Source organism: Elephas maximus, chromosome 1 (genome assembly GCF_024166365.1).
Source record: "Elephas maximus indicus isolate mEleMax1 chromosome 1, mEleMax1 primary haplotype, whole genome shotgun sequence".
NCBI lineage: Eukaryota > Metazoa > Chordata > Mammalia > Proboscidea > Elephantidae > Elephas > Elephas maximus.
In genome coordinates this window covers 161,592,384-161,618,986 of record NC_064819.1, presented here as the reverse complement: position 1 = coordinate 161,618,986, position 26,603 = coordinate 161,592,384, and the positions used below count along the sequence as shown (strand labels likewise).

General features: G+C 39.5%; 1 protein-coding gene across 2 annotated transcripts in view; it reads right to left on the bottom strand.

Moving 5' to 3' along the window:
* Positions 1-26,603, bottom strand: part of KLHL32 (kelch like family member 32) — a 227,508-nt gene that overhangs the window by 137,439 nt on the left and 63,466 nt on the right. For both annotated transcript variants that reach the window (XM_049897499.1, XM_049897505.1), the window contains exon 3: positions 25,360-25,540. In XM_049897499.1, coding sequence (XP_049753456.1) covers positions 25,360-25,540 — 181 coding nt within the window. The remainder of the gene's footprint in view (positions 1-25,359; positions 25,541-26,603) is intronic.

The following is a 26,603-nucleotide window of genomic DNA, read 5'->3' as shown; positions in this document are numbered from 1 at the left end:
CTTATAGACATCAAATTTCTAAAATAATACTTTATTTTAAGAAATGTTGTTTGTGACAAAAATGAGAAATAATCTAATTCAATAAGTCACAGCAAGTTGCTAAGCTGGCTTAATTCCCATAGTGTGCTGATTTTTTCTTTTGCCTCAATAAGTGATTAACATTTCAGCTCTGGGAGCACTGAAAAACTAATATACATACTGACCAAAGACATTTATGAAGCTTATATCGGAAGACTGAATAACTTCTTACTAAATACATATACTGTTTACTAAGTGTAATACCTACTTTTAAGGGGGACTAAATGAAGATACCCAAAAAGAAAAAAAAGCTTAATAAATGGCAAGTTATCTCCCCCCCTTTACGCTTTGCAGTTTGAAAAATAATCATTATTTCCTTAGTTAAGAATATATTAATTTTCTGGACTAATCTTATACTACGGACATCCTTTTATTTTAACCTTTACATAAAATAACCAAACCCACTGCTGTCGAGTGGATTTGGCTCATAATGACCCTATAGGACAGAGGAGAACTGCCCCATAGGGTTTCCAACGCTGTAAATTTTCACAGAAGCAGATTGCGGCTGGTGGGTTCAAACCACTGACTTTTCAGTTAGCAGCTGAGCGCTTTAACCACCATGCCACCAGGACTCCTAACTGGGAGATTAATTTGTAATATATCTCCCATTCTAAGAAAACAGCAACTTTATTATATAACTTCAAGCACTGACCTAATAGAATTTAATGTAGACTTGGCTGGACAAAAAATGAATGACCTAGCGATGAAATCATGACATGTATGATAAACAGATCATGTCCTAATACTGTCCCCCTCCACACTACAATAACGCTCCACTGGAATGCCTTATTTACCAACTAGAAGTAGAACCTTGTTACGAGCAGGCTGCAGCATACACCAGGTATAAAAAATAAGGTCAAGAAAATACTTCCACGCATCCACAAATATTTGGTTTGCCTTGCTGGACTGTCTCCAGTAAAGAATAGGAAACTTGCTATTCCAAAGAACTAGCTGCCCGAAGAACTCAGTGATTGTTTGTTGCTTAGAAAAAAAGTAAGAGCCTAATAAGAGATACAGAGAAATGTGGCTTTTATTTTTCTAGGTTGCTTTTAATAGATCTAAAAATAATTATTTCCTTCCCTGAGGCCTTTTGGATGTTTGTTTTTCAACATTTAGAATCACAATATAATACACAGCAGGATATTCACAGGTACTTTTTCTTCAGGAAAACACCTCTGTAGTTCTTTCTTCACTCATGCACAGACAAATCAGAGGAAAGATGAGGGATACATTCTTTTTTTTTTTTTTTATTAACTTTTATTAAGCTTCAAGTGAACGTTTACAAATCCAATCAGTCTGTCACATATAAGTTTACATACATCTTACTCCGTACTCCCACTTGCTCTCCCCCTATTGAGTCAGCCCTTTCAGTCTCTCCTTTCGTGACAATTTTGCCAGCTTCCCTCTCTCTCTATCCTCCCATCCCCCCTCCAGACAAGAGTTGCCAACACACTCTCAAGTGTCCACCTGATATAATTAGCTCACTCTTCATCAGCATCTCTCTCCCACCCACTGACCAGTCTCTTTCATGTCTGATGAGTTGTCTTCGGGGATGGTTCCTGTCCTGTGCCGACAGAAGGTCTGGGGAGCATGGCCGCCAGACTGTCTGTCTCAGTCAGACCATTAAGTATGGTCTTTTTCTGAGAATTTGGGGTCTGCATCCCACTGATTTCCTGTTCCCTCAGGAGTTCTCTGTTGTGCTCCCTGTCAGGGCAGTCATCGATTGTGGCCGGGCACCAACTAGTTCTTCTGGTCTCAGGATGATGTAGGTCTCTGGTTCATGTGGCCCTTTCTGTCTCTTGGGCTCTTAGTTGTCGTGTGGCCTTGGTGTTCTTCATTTTCCTTTGCTCCAGGTGGGTTGAGACCAATTGATGCATCTTAGATGGCCGCTTGTTAGCATTTAAGACCCCAGACGCCACATTTCAAAGTGGGATGCAGAATGTTTTCATAATAGAATTATTTTGCCAATTGACTTAGAAGTCCCCTCAAACCATGTTCCCCAGACCCCCGCCCCTGCTCCGCTGACCTTTGAAGCATTCATTTTATCCCGGAAACTTCTTTGCTTTTGGTCCAGTCCAATTGAGCTGACCTTCCATGTATTTGAGTATTGTCTTTCCCTTCACCCAAAGCAGTTCTTATCTACTGATTAATGAATAAAAAACCCTGTCCCTCCCTCCCTCCCTCCCCCCTTCATAACCACAGAAGTATGTGTTCTTCTCAGTTTTTACTAATTCTCAAGATCTTATAATAGTGGTCTTATACAATATTTATCCTTTTGCCTCTGACTCATTTCGCTCAGCATAATGCCTTCCAGGTTCCTCCATGTTATGAAATGTTTCACAGATTTGTCACTGTTCTTTATCGATGCGTAGTATTTCATTGTGTGAATATACCACAATTTATTTAACCATTCATCCGTTGACGGACACCTTGGTTGCTTCCAGCTTTTTGCTATTGTAAACAGAGCTGCAATAAACATGGGTGTGCATATATCTGTTTGTGTGAAGGCTCTTGTATCTCTAGGGTATATTCCGAGGAGTGGGATTTCTGGGTTGTATGGTAGTTCTATTTCTGTTTATGATAACGCCAGATAGATTTCCAAAGTGGTTGTACCATTTTACATTCCCACCAGCAGTGTATAAGAGTTCCAATCTCTCCACAGCCTCTCCAACATTTATTATTTTGTGTTTTTTGGGTTAATGCCAGCCTTGTTGGTATGAGATGGAATCTCATCGTAGTTTTAATTTGCATTTCTCTAATGGCTAATGATCGAGAGCATTTTCTCATGTATCTGTTGGCTGCCTGAATATCTTCTTTAGTGAAATGTGTGTTCATATCCTTTCCCCACTTCTTGATTGGGTTGTTTGTCTTTTTGTGGTTGAGTTTTAACAGAATCATGTAGATTTTAGAGATCAGGCGCTGGTCTGAGATGTTATAGCTGAAAATTCTTTCCCAGTCTATAGGTGGTCTTTTTACTCTTTTGGTGAAGTCTTTAGATGAGCATAGGTGTTTGATTTTTAGGAGCTCCCAGTTATCTGGTTTCTCTTCGTCATTTTTGGTAATGTTTTGTATTCTGTTTATGCCTTGTATTAGGGCTCCTAAGGTTGTCCCTATTTTTTCTTCCATGATCTTTATCGTTTTAGTCTTTATGTTTAGGTCTTTGATCCACTTGGAGTTAGCTTTTGTGCATGGTGTGAGGTATGGGTCCTGTTGCATTCTTTTGCAAATGGATATCCAGTTATGCCAGCACCATTTGTTAAAAAGACTATTTTTTCCCAATTAATTGACACTGGTCCTTTGTCGAATATCAGCTGCTCATATGTGGATGGATTTATATCTGGGTTCTCAATTCTGTTCCATTGGTCTATGTGCCTGTTGTTGTACCAGTACCAGGCTGTTTTGACTACTGTGGCTGTATAATAGGTTCTGAAATCAGGGAGAGTGAGGCCTCCCACTTTCTTCTTCTTTTTCAGTAATGCTTTGCTTATCCAGGGCTTCTTTCCCTTCCATATGAAATTGGTGATTTGTTTCTCTATCCCCTTAAAATATGACATTGGAATTTGGATCGGAAGTGCGTTAAATGTATAGATGGCTTTTGGTAGAATAGACATTTTTACTATGTTAAGTCTTCCTATCCATGAGCAAGGTATGTTTTTCCACTTAAGTATGTCCTTTTGGATTTCTCGTAGTAGAGCTTTGTAGTTTTCTTTGTATAGGTCTTTTACATCCTTGGTAAGATTTATTCCTAAGTATTTTATCTTCTTGGGGGCTACTGTGAATGGTATTGATTTGGTTATTTCCTCTTCGGTGTTCTTTTTGTTGATGTAGAGGAATCCAAGTGATTTTTGTATGTTTATTTTATAACCTGAGACTCTGGCAAACTCTTCTATTAGTTTCAGTAGTTTTCTGGAGGATTCCTTAGGGTTTTCCATGTATACGATCATGTCATCTGCAAATAGTGATAACTTTACTTCCTCCTTGCCAATCCGGATACCCTTTATTTCTTTGTCTAGCTTAATTGCCCTGGCTAGGACTTCAAGTACGATGTTGAATAAGAGCGGTGATAAACGGCATCCTTGTCTGGTTCCCGTTCTCAAGGGAAGTGCTTTCAGGTTCTCTCCATTTAGAGTGATATTGGCTGTTGGCTTTGCATAGATGCCCTTTATTATGTTGAGGAATTTTCCTTCAATTCCTATTTTGGTGAGAGTTTTTATCATAAATGGGTATTGGACTTTGTCAAATGCCTTTTCTGCATCAATTGATAAGATCATGTGGTTTTTATCTTTGTTTTATTTATGTGATGGATTACATTAATGGTTTTTCTGATATTAAAGCAGCCTTGCATACCTGGTATAAATCCCACTTGATCATGGTGAATTATTTTTTTGATGTGTTATTGGATTCTATTGGCTAGAATTTTGTTGAGGATTTTTGCATCTATGTTCATGAGGGATATAGGTCTATAATTTTCTTTTTTTGTAATGTCTTTACCTGGTTTTGGTATCAGGGAGATGGTGGCTTCATAGAATGAGTTGGGTAGTATTCCGTCATTTCCTATGCTTTGAAATACCTTTAGTAGTAGTGGTGTTAACTCTTCTCTGAAAGTTTGGTAGAACTCTGCAGTGAAGCCGTCCGGGCCAGGGCTTTTTTTTGTTGGAAGTTTTTTGATTACCGTTTCAATCTCTTTTTTTGTTATGGGTCTATTTAGTTGTTCTACTTCTGAATGTGTTAGTTTAGGTAGGTAGTGTTTTTCCAAGAATTCATCCATTTTTTCTAGGTTTTCAAATTTGTTAGAGTACAATTTTTCGTAGTAATCTGAAATGATTCTTTTAATTTCATTTGGTTCTGTTGTGATGTGGTCCTTCTCGTTTCTTATTCAGGTTATTTGTTTCCTTTCCTGTATTTCTTTAGTCAGTCTAGCCAATGGTTTATCAATTTTGTTAATTTTTTCAAAGAACCAGCTTTTGGCTTTGTTAATTCTTTCAATTGTTTTTCTGTTCTCTAATTCATTTAGTTCAGCTCTAATTTTTATTATTTGTTTTCTTCTGGTGCCTGATGAATTCTTTTGTTGCTCACTTTCTATTTGTTCAAGTTGTAGGGACAGTTCTCTGATTTTGGCTCTTTCTTCTTTTTGTATGTGTGCATTAATTGATATAAATTGGCCTCTGAGCACTGCTTTTGCTGTGTCCCAGAGGTTTTGATAGGAAGTATTTTCATTCTCGTTGCTTTCTATGAATTTCCTTATTCCCTCCTTGATGTCTTCTATAACCCAGTCTTTTTTCAGGAGGGTATTGTTCATTTTCCAAGTATTTGATTTCTTTTCCCTCGTTTTTCTGTTATTGATCTCTAGTTTTATTGCCTTGTGGTCTGAGAAGATGCTTTGTAATATTTCGATGTTTTGGACTCTGCAAAGGTTTGTTTTATGACCTAATATGTGGTCTATTCTAGAGAATGTTCCATGTGCGCTAGAAAAAAGAGTATATTTTGCAGCAGTTGGGTGGAGAGTTCTGTAGAAGTCAATGAGGTCAAGTTGGTTGATTGTTGTAAGTAGGTCTTCCGTGTCTCTCTTGAGCTTCTTACTGGATGTCCTGTCCTTCTCCAAAAGTGGTGTGTTGAAGTCTCCTACTATAATTGTGGAGGTGTCTATCTCACTTTTCAATTCTGTTAAAATTTGATTTATGTATCTTGCAGCCCTGTCATTGGGTGCATAAATATTTAATATGGTTATGTCTTCCTGATCAATTGTCCCTTTTATCATTATATAGTGTCCTTCTTTATCCTTTGTGGTGGATTTAAGTCTAAAGTCTATTTTGTCAGAAATTAATATTGCTACTCCTCTTCTTTTTTGCTTATTGTTTGCTTGATATATTTTTTTCCATCCTTTGAGTTTTAGTTTGTTTGTGTCTCTAAGTCTAAGGTGTGTCTCTTGTAGGCAGCATATAGATGGATCGTGTTTCCTTATCCAGTCCGTGACTCTCTGTCTCTTTATTGGTGCATTTAGTCCATTTACATTCAGCGTAATTATAGATAAATAAGTTTTTAGTGCTGTCATTTTGATGCCTTTTCATGTGTGTTGTTGGCCATTTCATTTTTCCACATACTTTTTTGTGCTGAGACGTTTTTCTTAGTAAATTGTGAGATCCTCATTTTCATAGTGCTTGACTTTATGTTAGTTGAGTCGTTACGTTTTTCTTGGCTTTTATCTTGAGTTATGGAGTTGTTATACCTTTTTGTGGTTACCTTATTATTTACCCCTATTTTTCTAAGTAAAAACCTGACTTGTATCGTTCTATATCGCCTTGTATCACTCTCCATCTGGCAGTTCAATGCCTCCTGTATTTAGTCCCTCTTTTTGATTATTGTGATCTTTTACCTATTAACTTCCATGATTCCCTGTTATGTGTATTATTATTATTATTTTTTTTTAATTAATCTTAGTTTGTTTTTGTGATTTCCCTATTTGAATTGATATCAGGACATTCTGTTTTGTGACCTTGTATTGTGCTGGTATCTGATAGTATTGGTTTTCTGACCAAACAATATCCTTTAGTATTTCTTGTAGCTTTGGTTTGGTTTTTGCAAATTCTCTAAACATCTTAATTTCTCCTTCATATTTCAGAGAGAGTTTTGCTGGATGTATGATCCTTGGCTGGCAGTTTTTCTCCTTCAGTGCTCTGTATATGTCATCCCATTCCCTTCTTGCCTGCATGGTTTCTGCTGAGTAGTCTGAACTTATTCTTATTGATTCTCCCTTGAAGGAAACCTTTCTTTTCTCCCTGGCTGCTTTTAAAATTTTCTGTTTATCTTTGGTTTTGGTGAGTTTGATGATAATATGTCTTGGTGTTTTTCTTTTTGGATCAATCTTAAATGGGGTTCGATGAGCATCTTGGATAGATATCCTTTCGTCTTTCATGATGTCAGGGAAGTTTTGTGTCAGGAGTTCTTCAACTATTTTCTCTGTGTTTTCTGTCCTCCCTCCCTGTTCTGGGACTCCAATCACCCGCAGGTTATCCTTCTTGATAGAGTCCCACGTGATTCTTAGGGTTTCTTCATTTTTTAAAATTCTTTTATCTGATTTTTTTTCAGCTATGTTGGTGTTGATTCCCTGGTTCTCCAGATGTCCCAGTCTGCATTCTAATTGCTCGAGTCTGCTCCTCTGACTTCCTATTGCATTGTCTAATTCTGTAATTTTATTGTTAATCTTTTGGATTTCTACATGCTGTCTGTCTATGGATTCTTGCAACTTATTAATTTTTCCACTATGTTCTTGAATAATCTTTTTGAGTTCTTCAACAGTTTTATTGGTGTGTTCCTTGGCTTTTTCTGCAGTTTGCCTTATTTTGTTTGTGATGTCTTGAAGCATTCTGTAAATTAGTTTTTTATATTCTGTATCTGATAATTCCAGGATTGTATCTTCATTTGGGAAAGATTTTGATTCTTTTGTTTTGGGGGGTTGGAGAAGCTGTCATGGTCTGCTTCTTTATGTGGTTTGATATGGACGGCTGTCTCCAAGCCATCACTGGGAAACTAGCTTTTCCAGAAAATCCGCTAAAAAAAAAATGCAGTCAGATGCCTATCAGAGTTCTCCCTGTGGCTCAGGCTATTCGGATGTTAATGAAGCCGCCTGACTGGTACGCTGGCTCCAGGCTCTGAAAACAATCGCTGCCTCCCCGTATTTGTTCGTTCTCCATCTCTAAATCTGTGTTTGTTGTTCAGGGTTCGTAGATTGTTATGTATGTGATCAATTCACTTGTTTTTCCGAGTCTTTGTTGCAAGAGGGATCCGCGGTAGCGTCCACCTAGTCCGCCATCTTGGCCCCGCCCCTCGAGGGATACATTCTTATACGTGTTAAGATAACGTGATGATATATCATCAGAAATTATTTAAGAGGCTGGGAGCTTCATAGACACATCCAAACTCCCTGAGGGACGTAATACTGGGCTTTGGGCTGGGGACCATGGTCTTGGGGGACATCTAGCTCAATTGGCATAACATAGTTTATAAAGAAAATGTTCTACATTCTATTTTGGTGAGTAGCGTCTGAGGTCTTAAAAGCTTGTGAGCAGCCATCTAAGATACTCCACTGGCCCTACCTTGTCTAGAGCAAAGGAGGATGAAGAAAACCAAAGACACAAGGGAAAGATTAGTCCAAAGGACTAATGGACCACAACTACCACAGCCTCTACTAAACTGAGTCCAGTACAACTAGACGGTGCCCAGCTACCACCACCGTCTGCTCTGACAGGGATCACAATAGAGGGTCCCGGACACAGCTGGAGAAAAATGTAGAACAAAATTCTAACTCACAAAAAAAGACCAGACTTACTGGTCTGATAGAAACTGGAGAAACCCCAAGAATATGGCTCCCGGACACCGTTTTAACTCAGTACTGAAGTCTCTCCTGAGGTTCACCCTTAAGCCAAAGATTACAAAGGCCCATAAAACAAAACAAGAGTAAATGGGCACACCAGTCCAGGGGCAAGGGCTAGCAGGCGGGAGGGGTCAGGAAAGCTGGAAATGGGGAACCCAAGACCAAGAAGGGGAGAGTGTTGACATGTCATGGGGTTGGCAACCAATGTCACAAAACAATATGTGTATTAATTGTTTAATGACAATCTAATTTGTTCTGTAAACGTTCATCTAAAGTAAATTTTAAAAAAAGGAATAGTTTAAGAGGAACATAGCACTTTATAGGACACTTGGTTTATAAAATATTTTATAATGATTTGACTAATCTTCATTAATGTTTCAAAAAAATTTGCTGCACCTACTATGTGCAAAGCCCAGAGCCATGAATTCCATGGACAGAGGGGGAGGGGGAGGGACAGAGGAGAGACGAGGGAGAGATAGACATACATAAAACAAGTCCTGGCTCTCATCTCAAAAGAGAGGCATCCGATGCTACTCTGACAAATACAAAGGAGAGCTAAGTACCTGAGAATGCCAATTCAATTGGTTTCCCTTGATTCTTTTTCTATTTCTGAGCTGTCGCAAATTGCTACAAATTAACATTTAACAATTTTTTCCTCAGTGCTTAGCAGATGACAAGCATCCTTACCAAAATTAGAGAAATGTCTAGGAACTTGGACACAGCATTCATACAGTGTTATAAATCCCACTGAGGAAAGCGAAAGAGTATAATTGTTCTTACTAGGGGAAACCTCTGAGCCCCGGTGGCACAATGGTTAAGAGCTCAGCTGCTAACCAAAAGGTTGGTAGTTTGAATCCACCAGCCACTCCTTGGAAACCGTATGGGGCAGTTCTACGCTGTCCTATAGGGTCGTTATGAGTCAAAATCAACTCCATGGAAATGGGTTTGTTTCTTGCTTTAGGGTGATGTGTAACACAAGCGACACAAAGTGATAAACCTACAAGTACCATAATTAAACAAGTGTGTCACTGCCTTAATAACTGTTGCTTCCATTTATCAGGGCCATGTGTGCTAAGCATTGTGCGGGATATTTTGCAGGCTAAATCTCAGTGATCCTCACGGCATCTTCTGTGCGGATTATCAGCTCCATTGTATAGGCAAGGAAACAGGCTTGGAGAGGTTAAAGAACTTGAAATTAAAAACACTTGGTGATGGCTGCTATCATTAGCTGCCATCTAGTTGGCTCCAACTCACGGAGACCCCATGCGCAATAGAATCAGACCTTTGTGATCCATAGGGTTTTCACTGACTGAATTTTAGAAGTAGATCACCAGGCCTTTCTACCTCTTCTGTATCACAGCAACACGTGAACCATCACTGACACGAGTGGTGGCTGCTCATGAGGTGCAGTGGCCAGGAATCGAAGGCAGGTCTCCCACATGGAAGGCGAGAATTCTACCACTGAACCTAAGTCACCTGATAGTATATGATCAAACTGGAATATGAACCGAAACTGATTGATGCCATAGCTGGAAAGCTAGGAGGCACTGATTTCTACTAATACCATCACCTCACCTTTACGAGCCCTACCAGAACCACTGCTTCTGCCACTGCTGCCATGTACTCATTTACTCAAGCTGCTTCATCTGCTCCTACTGCTGCTGCCACCATTGCTTCTACTAGCTCTCATTGCTGATCATCCTTAATGAGCCAGGAGTGTGACATGGATTACCCATAGATTACATATTCTCCTGTACTCTCACCTTTTTTTTTTTTTTTTCCAAACCAGTATCCAATCCTGTTTTCTCCCCTCAATTGGGGGAAAAACACACACACACATACACACACACACACAGTAGTTTGTTAGGGCCATCTCAGTTGGTTTATTCAGTCTTCTTCTGTGTAAGGCTGAAAGAAGTCCTCACAGCTGAGGGCTGAGACACAGCGGTCTGTGTGTGAGGCCTTCCCAACAGCCTGACAATGCCCCTCAGTCCCTGGAACTAGTACCAAAGCTCTTCTCTGAGGAATACAAATTAACCTCCACACAGTTTTAAGATACTAGGATTAAGATCAAGGAATCCCTTCCACACTTTTTAAACTGCTCTTAAAAATGAAATAGGATGATACTTTGGGTAAGTGTGAACAAGGATACAGGCAGCTTTCCTCCCCATCATCCAGCAAGATGTCGTGCCCATTCCACTCCCATCAAATAGAGAATTCAAAATAGAAAACAAAGTATGTTCAAAACAGTAAGCTAGCATATAACACACACACACACACACACACACACATTTCCTCCTTTCTTAAAATGTAAGACAAAGGAAAATACCATTTGGCATTCTTTTTAATCCCATAAACAACTTTCTAAACATTTAAAAGTATGTTTATGCTAATCCTGGATTATAAATTAGAAGTGGAAGCAGCGACGTGGCCAGGAAATCCTCAATTAGTGACAGTGAAGAGAGTCTGGGTGCCTGAAGACCTTAGTGCAAGTAAGATTAAAGATGTATATCTCAGAAGTGCAGGCTTGGGAAAAATAATTTTAAGATAAAGCAGTTAAAGCAACACTGAAATCTAAGAAAAAGGCATATTTCTAGTTCTAAGCAAAAACTGTCATTGCTGAGTAGCTTTAAACATTTTTGTTTCTGAACAGAGTTTTGGTTTAAAACAAAATCAAAAAGAACTAACATATTCGGCTCTTCTCTGCTTGGAAAATAAAACCAATACTAGTGAACCATCAATTTAGCATCTGGCACATTTCAGTTGCTTGGTTTGCACCTAACATATTATTTGCACCTAACATATCATTTAATTTCCACATTAAAAAAAAACCCAGTGCCATCAAGTCGATTCCAACTCATAGCAACCCTATAGGACAGAGTAGAACAGCCCCATAGAGTTTCCAAGAAGCTCCTGGCAGATTCGAACTGCCTACCCTTTGGTTAGCAGCTGTAGCACTTAACCACTATGCCACCAGGGTTTCTGGAATTTCCACATTAGCTCCATGAAATTAGTGACAGGCAATATGCCTGTGATTACAGTTGAGGCAAAATGAAGCTTGCCCAAATTTACATACACAGTCAGAAAATATTGGAACAGAGATGTTATAAGCCAAATTGATCGCCATCTAAAAATGTACTGCCTTTCTAATTAATTCTTTAAGATGTTCTCTATTAGAGTTTAAAATATATTCTTTCTTGCTCTTAAACTGTATAACTTATATTAGGTTTTTTTATCTGAAACTTTATTTTTAGCGGCAAGCTGAGTTGTCACAAAAGCATGTCAAGGTGCCAACTGCCCCGCGGCCTCAAGGAGTTCAGGCAGTTCCTTCAGCCTTGTTGTGCTTTCAGGGTGAACTAACCAGGATGTAGCTCACAGCAGAACACATCAAACTTTTGCCAGTAGAGTGAAGGGGACAGAGCCTCATGTGGCATGGTGGGAAACAACATGACACAACAAAGCCTTTGAATGTGTTAGCTTTGGATCTGCATTGGTGCTCCACAACTTAGCAACCACAGGGCCTTAGGAAACTTCCCCAACCTCTTTCGGTCTTAATTTTCCTGGTGGTAAGTGGGAATAACTATCGCTTCTAGTTCATGTCAGGATAAAATGAACGTGTATAAGTAACCCACTGGCACAGTAGTTGCTACAAAGCAGGATGAGCTGTCTTTCCTCTCTGCATGCCCCTTGCCTGCGTGACTACCTTAATGCCACCCTAGCCTGGAAAACCCTTCCAGAATTTATACACGATATGTGGTGAAGTCCCTCCTCTTCCAAGAAGCCTCCAAGATGACTCCAGACCATTGTTTCTCCATCCTTCAAAATCTTTCATTTATTCACTAATTCATTCAGCAAAAACATTGATGATGTCATTATGCTCAAGGCACTTTGCTAGTTCCTGTAGGAAACTCAAAAAATTCGATTTCTGTCCACAGGTAACATATCCAAATGTATCAAGCCCTGCAAGTCAGTTACTATCATGAGCCTGGTCTCTTAACGTGTAAGTTGGGGATAAAACACCTATTCAAAGGGTTGTTTTAAGAATCAAATGAGACTGTTTATTGGCAGGTATATTATTATTATTGTTATCACTATTATTACTACAGCTTTATTGTTCTGGAAACCCTGGTGGCGTAGTGGTTAAGATCTACAGCTGCTGCTAACCCAAAGGTTGGCAGTTCGAGTCCACTAGGTGCTCCTTAGAAACTCTATGGGGCAGCTCTACTCTGTCCTGTAGGATTGCTGTGAATCAGAATCCACTCGACAGCATATTGTTCTGGCACTCTTATTTCACTGTTGGAATGTGTACTCCTCAGCCCCTATCAGGCTAGAGGCAGCTTCCAGTCAGTGTTTTCACCTCTTGGCCTGGAACAGCATCTTGCACACAAGAACACTTGACTGCTTGATGTTTCACTCCCACTGAAACTGAAGACCTTTGTCTGATTCCATAACCAAGAATAACACCCTACTCCCAGTCAGCAGCACCATTAGGGAGGCGACCGATAAGCAAAGTGGAGAGAAATCAGTATAAAAACCATCACTACTACCAGTAAAACAACTCTGTGAATATATCCTATATGGATCCCAGAATTGCTGCTAACCTGTAACCTACCTGTATTAAAATCAACACATGCTCATTCTTCAAACACTCACTGAGCACCTACCATGCCAGGCACTGTGCTGGACAGATGGCGACAAAGGTGAATAAGAACATTTCAGGAGGGCCAAAACCTCTCCCCTGAGGAAAGTCTCTACCTTGTGGGGAAAATCTGTATGTGTACAAACTACTAGATAATGAGTGGAGTGGTAAGCCCTGTGTTGTTGTTGTTAGGTGCCATCGAGTCAATTTTGACTCACAGTGACACCATGTGACAGAGTAGAACTGCCCCATAGGGTTTTCTAGGATGTAATATTTACGGGAGCAGATCGCCCACAGAGGGTTCCAGTTGCCTACCTTTCAGTTAGTTAGTAGCCAAGGGCTTAACCATTGCACTGCCAGGACTCCTTAAAGCCCATAATGTGTTGTTAATATATCCAAACGACTGCAAAATTAATATCCCTTTGTCTTCCTAATCTCAGTAAATGATATCTTCCTCCTTCCAGTGCCTCAGGCAAACTCTTTGGGACCAGCTTTTATGCTTCTCTTCCTTTCACACCCCACAGCCAGTTCATTAAAAAATTCCATAGGCTCTTCCTTTAACAAGCATCCCACAGTTCTCAGCACCTCCAGCCCCACTACCCTGGTATAAACCACTATCTCATTCCCATGTTACTGTAATAGCTTCCTAACTGGAGTCCCTGCTTCTACCCTCATGCCCCTAGAGAAGCAAGAATGATCTTTTCAAAACACAAGTCAGAAAATGTCACTTCTCTGTCAAAATTATTCAAGGTCTTCCCATCTCATTGAAAGAAAAACCAAAACCCTAATCAGAGCCTACGAGGTATAAGGCCATCACACATGATCCAGGCTCACATCCTGCTCCTCACCCTCCAGCTTCTGCCTCTCGATACCGACCTCCTTACTACTCAGTAAAGCTCCAAGGACCTTATGCCTCAGGGCTTTCCCTTTGCTGTTCCTTCTGCCTGGATTACTCCTTTCCTGATAGCATATGGCTCACCTCCTCACTTCTCAGTGGAGTCTTCCCAGACTACCCAATACAAAAACAATTCCCACCTCCACTGTGACAAGCACTGCCTACCTCACTCTGCTCTACTGTTCTCCATAGACTTTTTCCCCATTAGACAAACTCCATATTTACTCATCTATTTGTTTCTAGTCATTCTTGTCCAACTAGAATATAAGTGTTCTAACAGCAACAATTTTTGTGACTTATTGTATTAAAGATGTCTGTTTTTCAATAAAGCAATTATGAGACAGCTATGAAGTAACTGCAAAATTTTTTAGAGAATGCTTTCAAGTGATTAGAATGAAAAGCAATGATGTCATAAAAACAAAAATAATAGTGATACGATTTATGAGGGAAAAAATGCTTGGAAGTTTTATTTAACTCCTAGAAAATGAAAAAATTATTTTCATTAGAAATTATTGTCATACCATGTATCACCTAACAATGAAGTTATAAAATATATATTAAACGGAATCATAGACTTATCTATAGCATATATTATCTGTATCAGTGCTCCTCAAAGCAGCCAGTCTATAAACTGCTTCTTAACCATCTGAGACAAGATAAGAAGCTCCTGTCAGAGCACAAATAAACTCACTACTTGCTTCTTCGAGAAACACTTTCTGTCAAAAAATGCCACCTCAACCAAAATAGTGTGCAGTGAGGTAACTGGTTTACATTCTGTAGCATATCAGTGCAGGCAGGTAATACACATTTTGAAGACTGGCACTGGTCCATGGACCACACTGTGAGTAGCACCAGTCAGTGTTTTATATATAACCCTTTAGAGTTTGGCTTCCTTTCCCACCACTCTACTAAAACCACTGCCTTGAAGATCAGTGAATTTTTCTGGATCCTCCTTAATCTTTTAGAGATATACAATCCCTTGGAAACCTTTCCTTTTTTGTCACTGATTAAAATGTACACTGATTATCTTTGACCCTTCCTTCTTTGTGTCCTCAGCCATCTTCTTCTTCTCTTTCTGCCCTCTGAGTAAAGATGTCCTTTAGGTCTGACTACAGGCATTTTTCTTGTGCTCTCTTTTCCCTCCTCATGTACAATCTCACATGCCCCCAAGGTTTTAACCACTGCATCTGCGTAGAAGCTGCAATGATGATGCTTTTGGTACTGCTTGCAGCATCCAGCTCAAGCATTTCTGCATGTAGCAGATGCTCAGTAAATGCCTGTGGCATTGAGACAGCCGAGAATTACATGCACCTTTTGGCACTAATCGCCAGCATGCAGTTAATTTGTTCTTACCACACTAAGAGTATAATAAAGAAATAAGAAGCGTAATAAAGAAGTATGTTTATTCTTGAAGTAGCAATAGCTACTGTATTGAGAACACTAAATAAGAGAAAAATAATAAATATTAAATAACATCTAAGAAAAACAAAACGCAAAAGCTTGCAAGAATATTTAAAATAAAAATAAAGATAAATTATTTTATACTTGCATGAAGCAAAAATAAATTTATCACCAGAAAGAGAATATGGCAAAGACAAAATGATCCTGATGCTTGGATTTTTACATATTTTTATTGTCAAGAATTGTTCATTTCAAAATTCCATCAAGTACAGTAAGATAATTATAATCCGCAAATAAATTATTTCCTTGATATTTTGCTATCAAAATGCAAACAAAAAAGGAAACAATTAAAGAGCATCATGCATCTGACTTTCCCATAGCCTTGTTAATCAGCCCGTTAAAAGTTTCCTTATTTTTTTCTCTTAGAATCTTCATAATATCCTGAAAGCTGATAAAACTTATTCTCAAGCCAAACTGTTCAATTTCCAGCAGACATTGTTTCACCGTTAATGGTTTTTTGGCAAATTTTCTAAAACTAAAGGTTAGAAAAAGGTATTCATTTGATAAAAAACAATGATCACTTTACCCTATGAGATAGAATTCAAATATACAGTAAGAATGATACACTGATACTTCCGTGATTGATATGTGAAATTGAGATGTCCAGGAAAGGAGAGAACACAGCAGTGTGTAAATGTGCAGGAACTGGCAATACTGCTCTTGCAGCAGCCACAAATATTTGGTTTGCCTTGCTGGACTGTCTCCAGTAAAGAACAGGAACCTTGCTACTCCGAAGGACTAGATGCCCAAAGAACCCAGAGAAACTAGGGATTGTTTGCTGCTTAAAAGAAAAGTAAAAGCTTAATAAGAGATAGAGAGGAATGTGGCTTTTATTTTTCTAGGTTGCTTTTATAGATCCAAAAATAATTGCTGTTTCCTTCCCTGGGTGGCAAGGTTTGAGGCCTTTTGGAGGCTTGTTTTTCAACATTTAGAATCAAAATATAATACACAGCAGGATATTTGCAGGTATTTTTTCTTCAGGAAAACACCTTCATAGCTCTTTGACTCACACACAGATGAAATAGAGGAAAGATGAGGAATACATTTAAAAAGACAGTTTTATTCACCCTCAGCCTTCCTGAAAAGCTTCCCCAATAGTCCAGCTTCCTTCCAAATGCCTATAGCTAGTCTGTTTCCTGTTGTTAGTTGCCATCAAGTCGGCCCCGGCTCATGGCAACCCCATGGACAAAGGAATGAAATGCTGCCTGGTCCTGCGCCGTTCCCCTGAGCAGTGTGGATCAGACCTTTGTGATCCATAGGGCTTTCGTGGGCTGATTTTCAGAAGTGGATCACCAGGCCTTTCTTCCTAGTCAATCTTAGTCTGGAAGCTCCTCTGAAACTTGCTCAGCATCACAGCAACACGTAAGCCTCCACTGACAGCCTGGTGGTAGCTGTGCCAGAGGTGGGAATGGAACTAGGGTCTCCTGCACGGAGGTGAGAATTCTACCACTGAACCACCAACGGCCCCTTGTTCTGCCCCTACACCCTCCATACTCTAAGACCTGCGGTTAGTGTGAACAGTCCCTGTTCCCACTCTCCCCCATCCTCAAGCCAGGAGCCAAACCCAGTCGACCTTCAAACCACACCTCAAACACATCCCCTCCCCTCCAGCCATCTGCTCCTAGCTTACTTTGCGCCTCTTAAAGGCTCTTCATGTCTTTCATGTGAATTATTTAATTTTGGGCCTCCTTTTCTTTATTTCTAAAATGGAGGTGGTAATAACAATATCCACCCTACAGGTTTCTTTAGAGGATTAAATGAGACGATATACATAAAGCATTAAAATAAGTACCTGGAGCACAGTAGATGTTCAACTAATGGCAGTCATTATTATTAATTTTAAAATGTCAGAGGGTGAAGAGAGATTAATATGAGGTTTTGAGCCTCACATCATCCTAAATCCTTAATACTTATTATACTATATTACAGCTATTTTTTCACTAACCTTTATCTCCTATAGGCTATGAATTAATTTACAATGTCTAGAAAACAGTACATATTAACAAATTTTTATTAAATTAAAAAAATTATTTCTAATTATTCCGACTCATAGCAACCCTATAGAAGAGAACAGAACTGCCCCATAGGGTTTCCATGGAGCAGCTGGTGGATTCAAACTGCCAACCTTTTTTTTTTTTGATTAGCAGCCTGAACTCTTAACCAATGCGTCACCAGGGCTTCTCTAATTATATAATATATAATTAGTTAATAGCCTTTTATGCCATTTTGGAGTCCCTGGGTGGCAAAAATACTTAAGGGCTTGGCTGCTAACTAAAGCTCGGTGGTTTGAATCCACTCAGACGTGCCTCGGAACAAAGGCCTGGTGATCTGCTTCCAAATGTTCACAGCCATTGAAAACCCTATGAAGAACAGTTCTACTCTAAAACACACAGTGTCACCATAAGGGGGAACTGACTCAACAGCAACTGTTTTTCAGTCTGTTTGTTTGTTTTATGCCATATATTAGTCAAATAGCGATGGGAGAGTATGATTAGAAAAAATACATGGAAAACAGATTTTTTATCATGGGCTTTATTTTCTCTTTCGAAACTAAAAATTTCATAGATGGAAGCATACCCATGCTCTAAGGAGAAAAGATGTTCAAATATTTAACTTTTCAAAATGTCATATTTGAATCACTTTACTAACACATATATGAAACTATGCTAGACAGTCAAGACATCTGCTTCGTTGGCCAGCCAAGAAAGCGTAGGTGTTCATGGAGATATAAGCTAGGGGTAGCAAACATTAAACAAATGTCTTCAGACACTACAGGGTGGCCCACAGCCCAGAACTGCCCAGGTTGGGGCCCTGCAATTTACTGCCCCATCTGTTGGAGGGGCTGCCAAGGGGAAAGCAAATAAAAGGCTGATTCATCCCTGTCTCTCTGTCACACACACACTCTAGATTACAAAGTCCCTAATTTCTCCTGCTAACTCTGGTTCAATCCCTCCTCATTCATTTTTATTTGGTGGTATTTTGATGGACCTTCACTTAGTACATAGTTCTAGATTACTCAACTTGGTGCATAGTTTTAGGCTAGTCAATCTCCCACTCAGAGAAGTTACTGATGAATGGGGCTATAATACATAGTACATAATCCTTAATTTCTTGAAGGGGACAAGCTGAAAGTTTTAAGATTTCATAAAAGGGGGACCTTGTATATGAACTTGGATAGGTGACAGGGTGGTCATATAAGACTTTGTGAAAGACTTACTTGTTGTCAATTACAATAAACCACAGAAGATGGACAGGGTAGATGGAGAGGTGAGCACAACAGGAAGGAATTGTCATCAACAAGGCCAAGAAGTAGAAAGGCCTGAAGTGGGAAAGAGTATGTTTGGGGAGCTTCGTGGCTGCATGAGATGAGCAGATGGGGGAACAGGGTGGGACATGAATGATGATGAGATATTATGAAGGCGCACTGTGGGAGTCTGGTAGACAGACACTGAGGAGCACTGGAGGGCCTGAGCAGGGGAGTAAATGTCGATCACGCAGTCACACATAAGAGTTTGGAAAGAGGACAACGAGAGGTTACCCGAATGTTCTAAGCAAGAAGGAAGGAGGCATCAGACTCAGAAAATGAAAAGAAAAGGAAGGATGGGACAAAAAGCTATTCTGGATCCTCAAAAGGTGGAACCAGCTGAACCTAAAATTAACTGCCCTTTCTTCACACCAGGGCCCAGGCAGGGTATGACAGGAAGCATAAGCTACTCCGAGGAGTGAAACAGCTAACTTTTATTGAAGGTCTACCGTGTGTGTCAGATACTGCACTTAATGCTTTATACCCTTTATCGCATCTAAATCTCCATAGCAACCCATCCTGAGAATTATGCTTTATGGTCATCAATCACCGACGAGAAAACACAGGCTCATGGAAGTAAGATGACTTACCAGTGCTTATAGAGGCTGTAAGAGGGTGAATGACCTAACAAATGTTAATTAAAATAGCACCTACTGTTTGCCAGGCACCATGGGAAATAATGGTGAACAGATAGATAGAGTCCCTGCCCCTGTATTCAAACCCAGGTCTGACTCCTAAGCTTATCCCTTTCTTCATGCCCTGCTTTATGCTCTTAGAAGTCACTAGTCTGATTCAATTAGCATTTGACTAATGCCATATTGTGTCTATACTGCTGAAATTTAAGCTTAATTTTTATTATTTTTTAAAATCATTATTACTTGGCTGAAGAATGAGTTTTCACACATTCTTTTAAAAGTTTACAAACTTGATTTTCTAGGAAACCACTATACTTTGTGTTCAACTGTTCCTTATTCCTATTTTAGGTGAGAAAGGCTGATATTAACTCCCAGACCAATGTAAACGAACAGTTTATATCAAAGCTTGGGCCTTATCCTCACTCTGGTATTCCCACCTTTCCTCAGTCACAGCAATTATTTTGGATTCAAAATAATCGGAATACCCAAACCCATTTCCTTCAAGTCAATTTCCAACTTATAGCGACCCTATAGGGCAGAGTAGAATTGCCCCATAGAGTTTCCAAGGAGCGCCTGGTGGATTCAAACTGCTGACCCTTTGGTCTAGCAGCCATAGCTCCTAACCACTAAGCCACCAGGGTTTCCAATATAAGAGTACAAAGTACAAAAATCTAATTTATATCAAAATACTTAATTTCCTTGAACAGATCACTCTAGAACAGATCACTCAGTCCCCTAGAAAGAAAAATTCATGAGTAACTTGCATGTTTTTAATATTTAGGATATTAAAAATTAAAATATATATGGAATTTTAAGACAATTAGAAAATATATCTTGATTCATTCAATAAATATTTATTGAGTACTAAGTACAAAGCAATATTATAAGTACTGTGAGAGATACAGAAATTACTAAGACAGGAGCCTGTTTTCAGGCGTTTTTAGACTGGTAGAGAATAAGAGACAAGACAGGCGTATACATAATTCTAGGTGAGGAGACAGTTCTCCACAGGTCTTTTGTATTTCTGCATTTACTGTGAGTGAGGCACTGATTGCATTTTGTTTGGGACTCTCTTTTTGAGGATCGTTCTGTAGAAAACAGCCTTGGAAGGCAAAGCTGCTGTTGCCCTCGGGAGCAAAGGGCAGGCTTGCTTATCATAGTTTCTCCTTCCATAGCAAAGGGTAAGCATGCTTACTGCCCAGTACAATAAAGATAACGTCTTCCTCAAGAGAAAAAGGCAGGCATGTTTACTACCTACTATATAAAAGATTCAGTTTCCTTAAGCTCAATGTCCCTTTTCTATAATGCAACCTACCATATACAGGTGTTACCTGGCCCTCTTCATGTCACCTTGTAGGACATGCCCAAGGAACAGGTGCAAAAATGCTGAGGTCCTGCTACTGCTATTGCTGTGAGTAATAAACTGTTCATCACTGACCCAGGAGTCTCATGTCTTCTATCATGGCCTGGGAGTTAATATCAGCCTTTTTTACCTAAAATAGGAATAAGGAACAGTTGAACACAAAGTACTGTGATTTCCTAGAAAATCAGGTTTATAAACTTTTTTTTTTATTATTAACTTTTATTGAGCTTCAAGTAAACGTTTACAAATCAAGTCAGTCTGTCACATATAAGTTAATATACATCTTACTCCTTACTCCCACTTGCTCTCTCCCTAATGAGTCAGCCCTTCCAGTCTCTCCTTTCGTGAAAACTTTGCCAGCCTCCAACTCTCTCTATCCTCCCATCCCCCCTCCAGACAGGAGATGCCAACACAGTCTCAAGTGTCCACCTGATATAATTAGCTCACTCTTCATCAGCATCTCTCTCCCACCCACTGTCCAGTCCCTTTCATGTCTGATGAGTTGTCTTCGGGAATGGTTCCTATCCTGGGCCAACAGAAGGTTTGGGGACCATGACCGCCGGGATTCCTCTAGTCACAGCCAGAGCATTAAGTATGGTCTTTTTATGAGAATTTGGGGTCTGCATCCCACTGATCTCCTGCTCCCCCAGGGGTTCTCTATTGTGCTCCCTGTGAGGGCAGTCATCGATTGTGGCCGGGCACCAACTAGTTCTTCTGGTCTCAGGATAATGTAGGTCTCTGGTTCATGTGGCCCTTTCTGTCTCTTGGGCTCTTAGTTGTCGTGTGACCTTGGTGTTCTTCATTCTCCTTTGCTCCAGGTGGGTTGAGACCAATTGATGCATCTTAGATGGCCGCTTGTTAGCATTTAAGACCCCAGACGCCACATTTCAAAGTGGGATGCAGACTGTTTTCATAATAGAATTATTTTGCCAATTGACTTAGAAGTCCCCTTAAACCATGGTTCCCAAACCCCCACCCTTGCTCCGCTGACCTTTGAAGTATTCATTTTATCCCAGAAACTTCTTTGCTTTTGGTCCAGTCCAGTCCAGTTGAGCTGACCTTCCATGTATTGAGTGTTGTCCTTCCCTTCACCTAAAGCAGTTCTTATCCGCTAATTAATCAGTAAAAAACCCTCTCCCTCCCTCCCTCCCTCCCCCTCTCGTAACCACAAAAGTATGTGTTCTTCTCAGTTTATACTATTTCTCAAGATCTTATAATAGCGGTCTTATACAATATTTGTCCTTTTGCCTCTGACTGATTTCTAAACTTTTTAAAAGAATGTGTGAAAACTCATTCTTCAGCCAAGTAACAATGATTTTAAAAAATAATAAAAATTAGGCTTAATTTCAGCAGTATAGACATGATATGGCATTAGTCAAATGCTAATTGAATCAGACTAGTGACTTCTCTTCTAAGAGTATAAACAGGGCATGAAGAAAGGGAACTATGGTAGGTTAATTGTTAGATTGGACATAGGATAAAATCTCAGATCCTTGACAGCCCTTGACAGTGGTTACCTGCCAAAATGGCCACAAATTCTTCCCCTTCCTGTATGCATTCCCTTTGGTACCAGCCTACCACATTGAATCTGGGCTTGGCCATGTGACTTGCTGGGCCAGTGGAACATTAGTAAATGTTACAAAGTAGAGGTTTGTAAAGCATTGGGCATTGAGACTTGCCCTCTTACTATTCTTAGAATCTAGTTGCATGTGAAGAAGCCCAGGCTAGCCTGTTGGATGATGAGAAATAAATGGTTCAATTTCCACTATCACCCCAGCCAAAAAACATGTGAACAAGGCCGATGTAAATCACCCAGCCTCCAGACAACCCTTCAAGTGGTTGCTGATATAAGAGTGAATCTGACATTGATCAGCTGCACTGGCCAGACCAGAGGAAACACCCAGCCTCTATGTTTTAGGGTGGTTTGTCAAGCAGCAAAAGCTAATCAAAGATACAACCAAACTAAACCAAACCCGTTGACATTGACTTGATTTCGACTCCTGGAGGCACTACAGGACAGAGTATAACTGCCCCATAGGGTTTCCAAGGAGCAGCTGGTAGATTTGAACTGCTGACCTTTTGGTTTAGCAGCCAAGCTCTTAATCACTGTGCCACCAGGGCTCCAAAGACACAAAGTACAAGGCAAAAATACTTCCAGCATAATATCTATACAATAAGCTTCTAGAGGGCTCAGTCTAATTCTGGTTAAATACTGAAACTCGAGCACTTAGCACAGTGCCTAGAAAAGAGTTAAGTGCCAACTGTTCCAGTTTCGTTTTGGTTTCTCTATCTGAACAATCAGTACACAAGTCACTTATTTTTCATCTCACGAGCAAGCTGTGAAATTGAACCAACTGTATGAATCTAGCAGGCTACATTGCTTAACTGGGAAAAACACAATTTGGTACTCTGGGAAACAGATGTGTGAAAAATGGCTCTTCTACTAATATCTGGCAGACATTGGGCAAGTTATTTAAACATACGGTACTTTAGTTTCCTCATCTTGAAAACGAGAATAATAAAGTTTACTTCACAGGCTTTATAACACAGGTATTATAAAGAAGGTGCTCTGTGTATAACCCACCAGAATATGGGGGCATTGCGGTCAAAGAAATGAAAAACTCCCGATGGAGCAGTTCTGCTGTACACACGGGGTCACCATGAGTCGGAATTAACTCAATGCAACCAAAACCAGCAAAATAACAACAGCACTAACACTGTTAAATGCGAACAACAGGTGAAATACACTCGCTCGCACTCTCTCTCTCTCACATACACACTTTCACATACACATTTGCACAAAAGCAAACCATTTCCAAAAAGTAAACGCAAAACCCAATAGGTAGAGACTAAAATGAGAGAAGCTAAGCACCAAGAATGCTACATTACAGTCAACAAGAAGACAAAACTCATATGATGTGCACATAATCCAAAGTATTTTGTTGCTCAAAAATCCTCTGAATAATATAAACTTTCTGGAAGATTAATACCTGGCAAAGTGAAAGGGTATAAAATGTATCATTATATTAATGGAACTGAAAGGTCACTTTACAAATATTCTGCTTCCATTTTAATGGTTTAGTTTTTATTTTCGAAACAGAGATTTCAAGCAATTACCTTTTTATTTTCTACGTTACTCGGTTTTATCATATCTAATAACACTTTTTAAAAAATGCTTTATTTTATGAATTTGCATCTTTGAAAATTCTCTGTAAGTGCTAAACGGCAACTGACTACATTTAATATTTTCTCTTAAACATCAAAAACAAGCTTATTACCAATATACTGCCAAGGGCCTCATTCGTGTTTCAGTATAATTTTGAGGCTTTGGGGGGTGGAATTTTTTTTTTTTAATCCACAATTATATTTATATTCCAAATTTATTTAGCTTTTTTGTACTCTTATGTTTTTATACAGTTGCTACCTAGTCGCTAGTTAATTAAAATAACACTAAAAAAGAAATTAAATAAGAATTGAATTAATGTATACACAGAAATCAATATTTCAAAAAATTCTGGCTAATAACTGTCAAGGTTTTTTTTTCCTCATATTCTCATAAGAGGAAGACTACATTCTGGTTAAATGTCAGACTTGTAATTCAATTCTAAATCTGTCACTTATAAACTTTGTGACTTTGGGTAAATTATTTAAACTTTGAGATCCAGTTTCCTTATATATAAAATGGTTATTTCAATAGTATGTGTGTGTCTGTATAATGGGTTGTTGTGAAGATTAAATGAGATATGCACATAAAGTCCTCTGTCCACCATCAGAATTACAGTAAATGCTAAGTAAATGGCATTAATTAGCTATAGTCAAAACTTTCATCTTCAAAGGCCAGCAATTACATGGCCCTATAAAAAATAATAATAATAATAATAAAAACATTAGCCATTAATAAATTTCAAAGTTCTGCTTAACAAGACAACACTCTGTCTTCTTCAGCAACAAAGACACCCATATGTCAGACACAAAGGTCCATTTTGCCAGTTGTGTCCACGTCCCTAGAGCAAATAGAGAGTGTTAAGAAAAGAACACGCACAGAAAATTAGAAATACTACATATATTTAGGGACATCCTAAAGGTTGGTGGTTCAAACACACCCAGCGGCACTGCAGAAGAAACCCATCCAGTGATGATCTGCTTCCATAATGTTTACAGCCAAGAAAACTCTATGGAGTAGTTCTACTCTGTAATACATGGGACCGCCATGAGTCCAAGTCGACTCCATGGTAACTTTTTTTTTAATGTTTTAACAACTTGTTTTATAGATTGTTTCTTCCATCTCCAGAAACATTCAGCCCCAACCCACACCCCATTATGAAGCATTACAATGCCACATTTTCCGATGGTTGCAGAGTGTTACGTGCCCCTTGGCTCAGATGCAAAGGAGATGTTTGCCCTCTATCAAGGGTCATGCAAGTGTGCAGCTCAGGGAGGATTCCAATGGGGCCCCAAATCTCATTCTGACCAGGAAAGAACACACACCCGCAACATTCACAATTCTGGGGACTACCATCTGATTGGCTGCCGACTGGGTGACAGCTCAGGTAGTTTTGACATTCTTTGCTCATTGATATCCTAAGAGAAAGAAACAAGCTACCTTGACTTACCCGGAAATAGTCGCTGCATGCTGCCAGGACTGCCTTGTGAGCATGGAATTTCTGTTCCTCAGCAATCAGGGTGACATCGCAGAGGATGCCATCACTTCTCTGCTGATTCAGCGCTGCCAGGACACTATCGTTGTGAGATTCAGAGTGGCAGAGCCTCTGGCCTGTCAGCATTTCTTGAATACTGTGAAGGAGAGTAGTCAAGTCAACATTCTTACTTTCACCAGGCCTGGGTTCCCTCATGTTCTCTCACTGCTTCAACATTGACTCAGGGATCACTGATTCCACTGCACTATGTCCACAGTGGAGTGATCTTCCTATTCAGGCTCTTTCACCCATTTCTGGCTCTCCTTTTTTCTGATTTTCTCTGCCTCTCCACCCTGCAGGGTCTTGGTCTGTGTCTGTCTCTTTCTGTCTTCTATTAGTGCATCTCTTTCTGAATTCGCGTTTGTGTGCCTGCCCGTCTGTCTGTATCTGCATATTGTCCCATGTCTGTGGTCGAAGTCCCCTCAGTATGTATACATCTCTGGATGCAAAACCTTCTCTGGATGTGTATCTAGGTGTGTATGCACATGTGTGCATGCGTGCGTGCATTCGTGTGTGTGTGTCCTCTCTGGGATCCTTCTCTAGGTCTCTGTCTCTTTCTCTAGCTTTGTATTACCTGCGTAAGATTATTAGGGCAAAATCAGAATGTGATCACAGCCATGTACTCATCCATCACAGAAATTCATTAGACCTGGATCACTCATCAGAGATACAGGAAGTTACTGTGTCTCCATAAGGATTCATACTGCATTAATAAACAAAAGACAACTGAGCAAATGTTGGTTAGGGAAAAAGGGATGTTGGTGACCATCCCATGTAAGAGGCAGCTAAATCATAGCAGCTTATTGTTAAACCTGGGAGATTATGTACCACAAGGAGAACATCACAGGAAATGCTGTTGTAAATGAAAACAAATTTAAGCTAAAAGTAAAATGTCTTTATATTATCAGTCTTCAATGTCTATGTGTGATTACTGTAGTAAATTTATGAGTGAACATACAATTTTGTTTTCTGTTCTTTTTCGTAAAATTGCTTAACTTATCCATTGTAAAATTTACCCCTTCCCCGTCTATCTCATTCTAAACCACTTATCCTTATTTACTTTTAAAACTCTTAGGTGAAATTCCATATCTTCCTAAAATGATACAGAATTGAATGCCATAAATACAAAATGCAAACTGAACTTATAAATAGCTATGGAT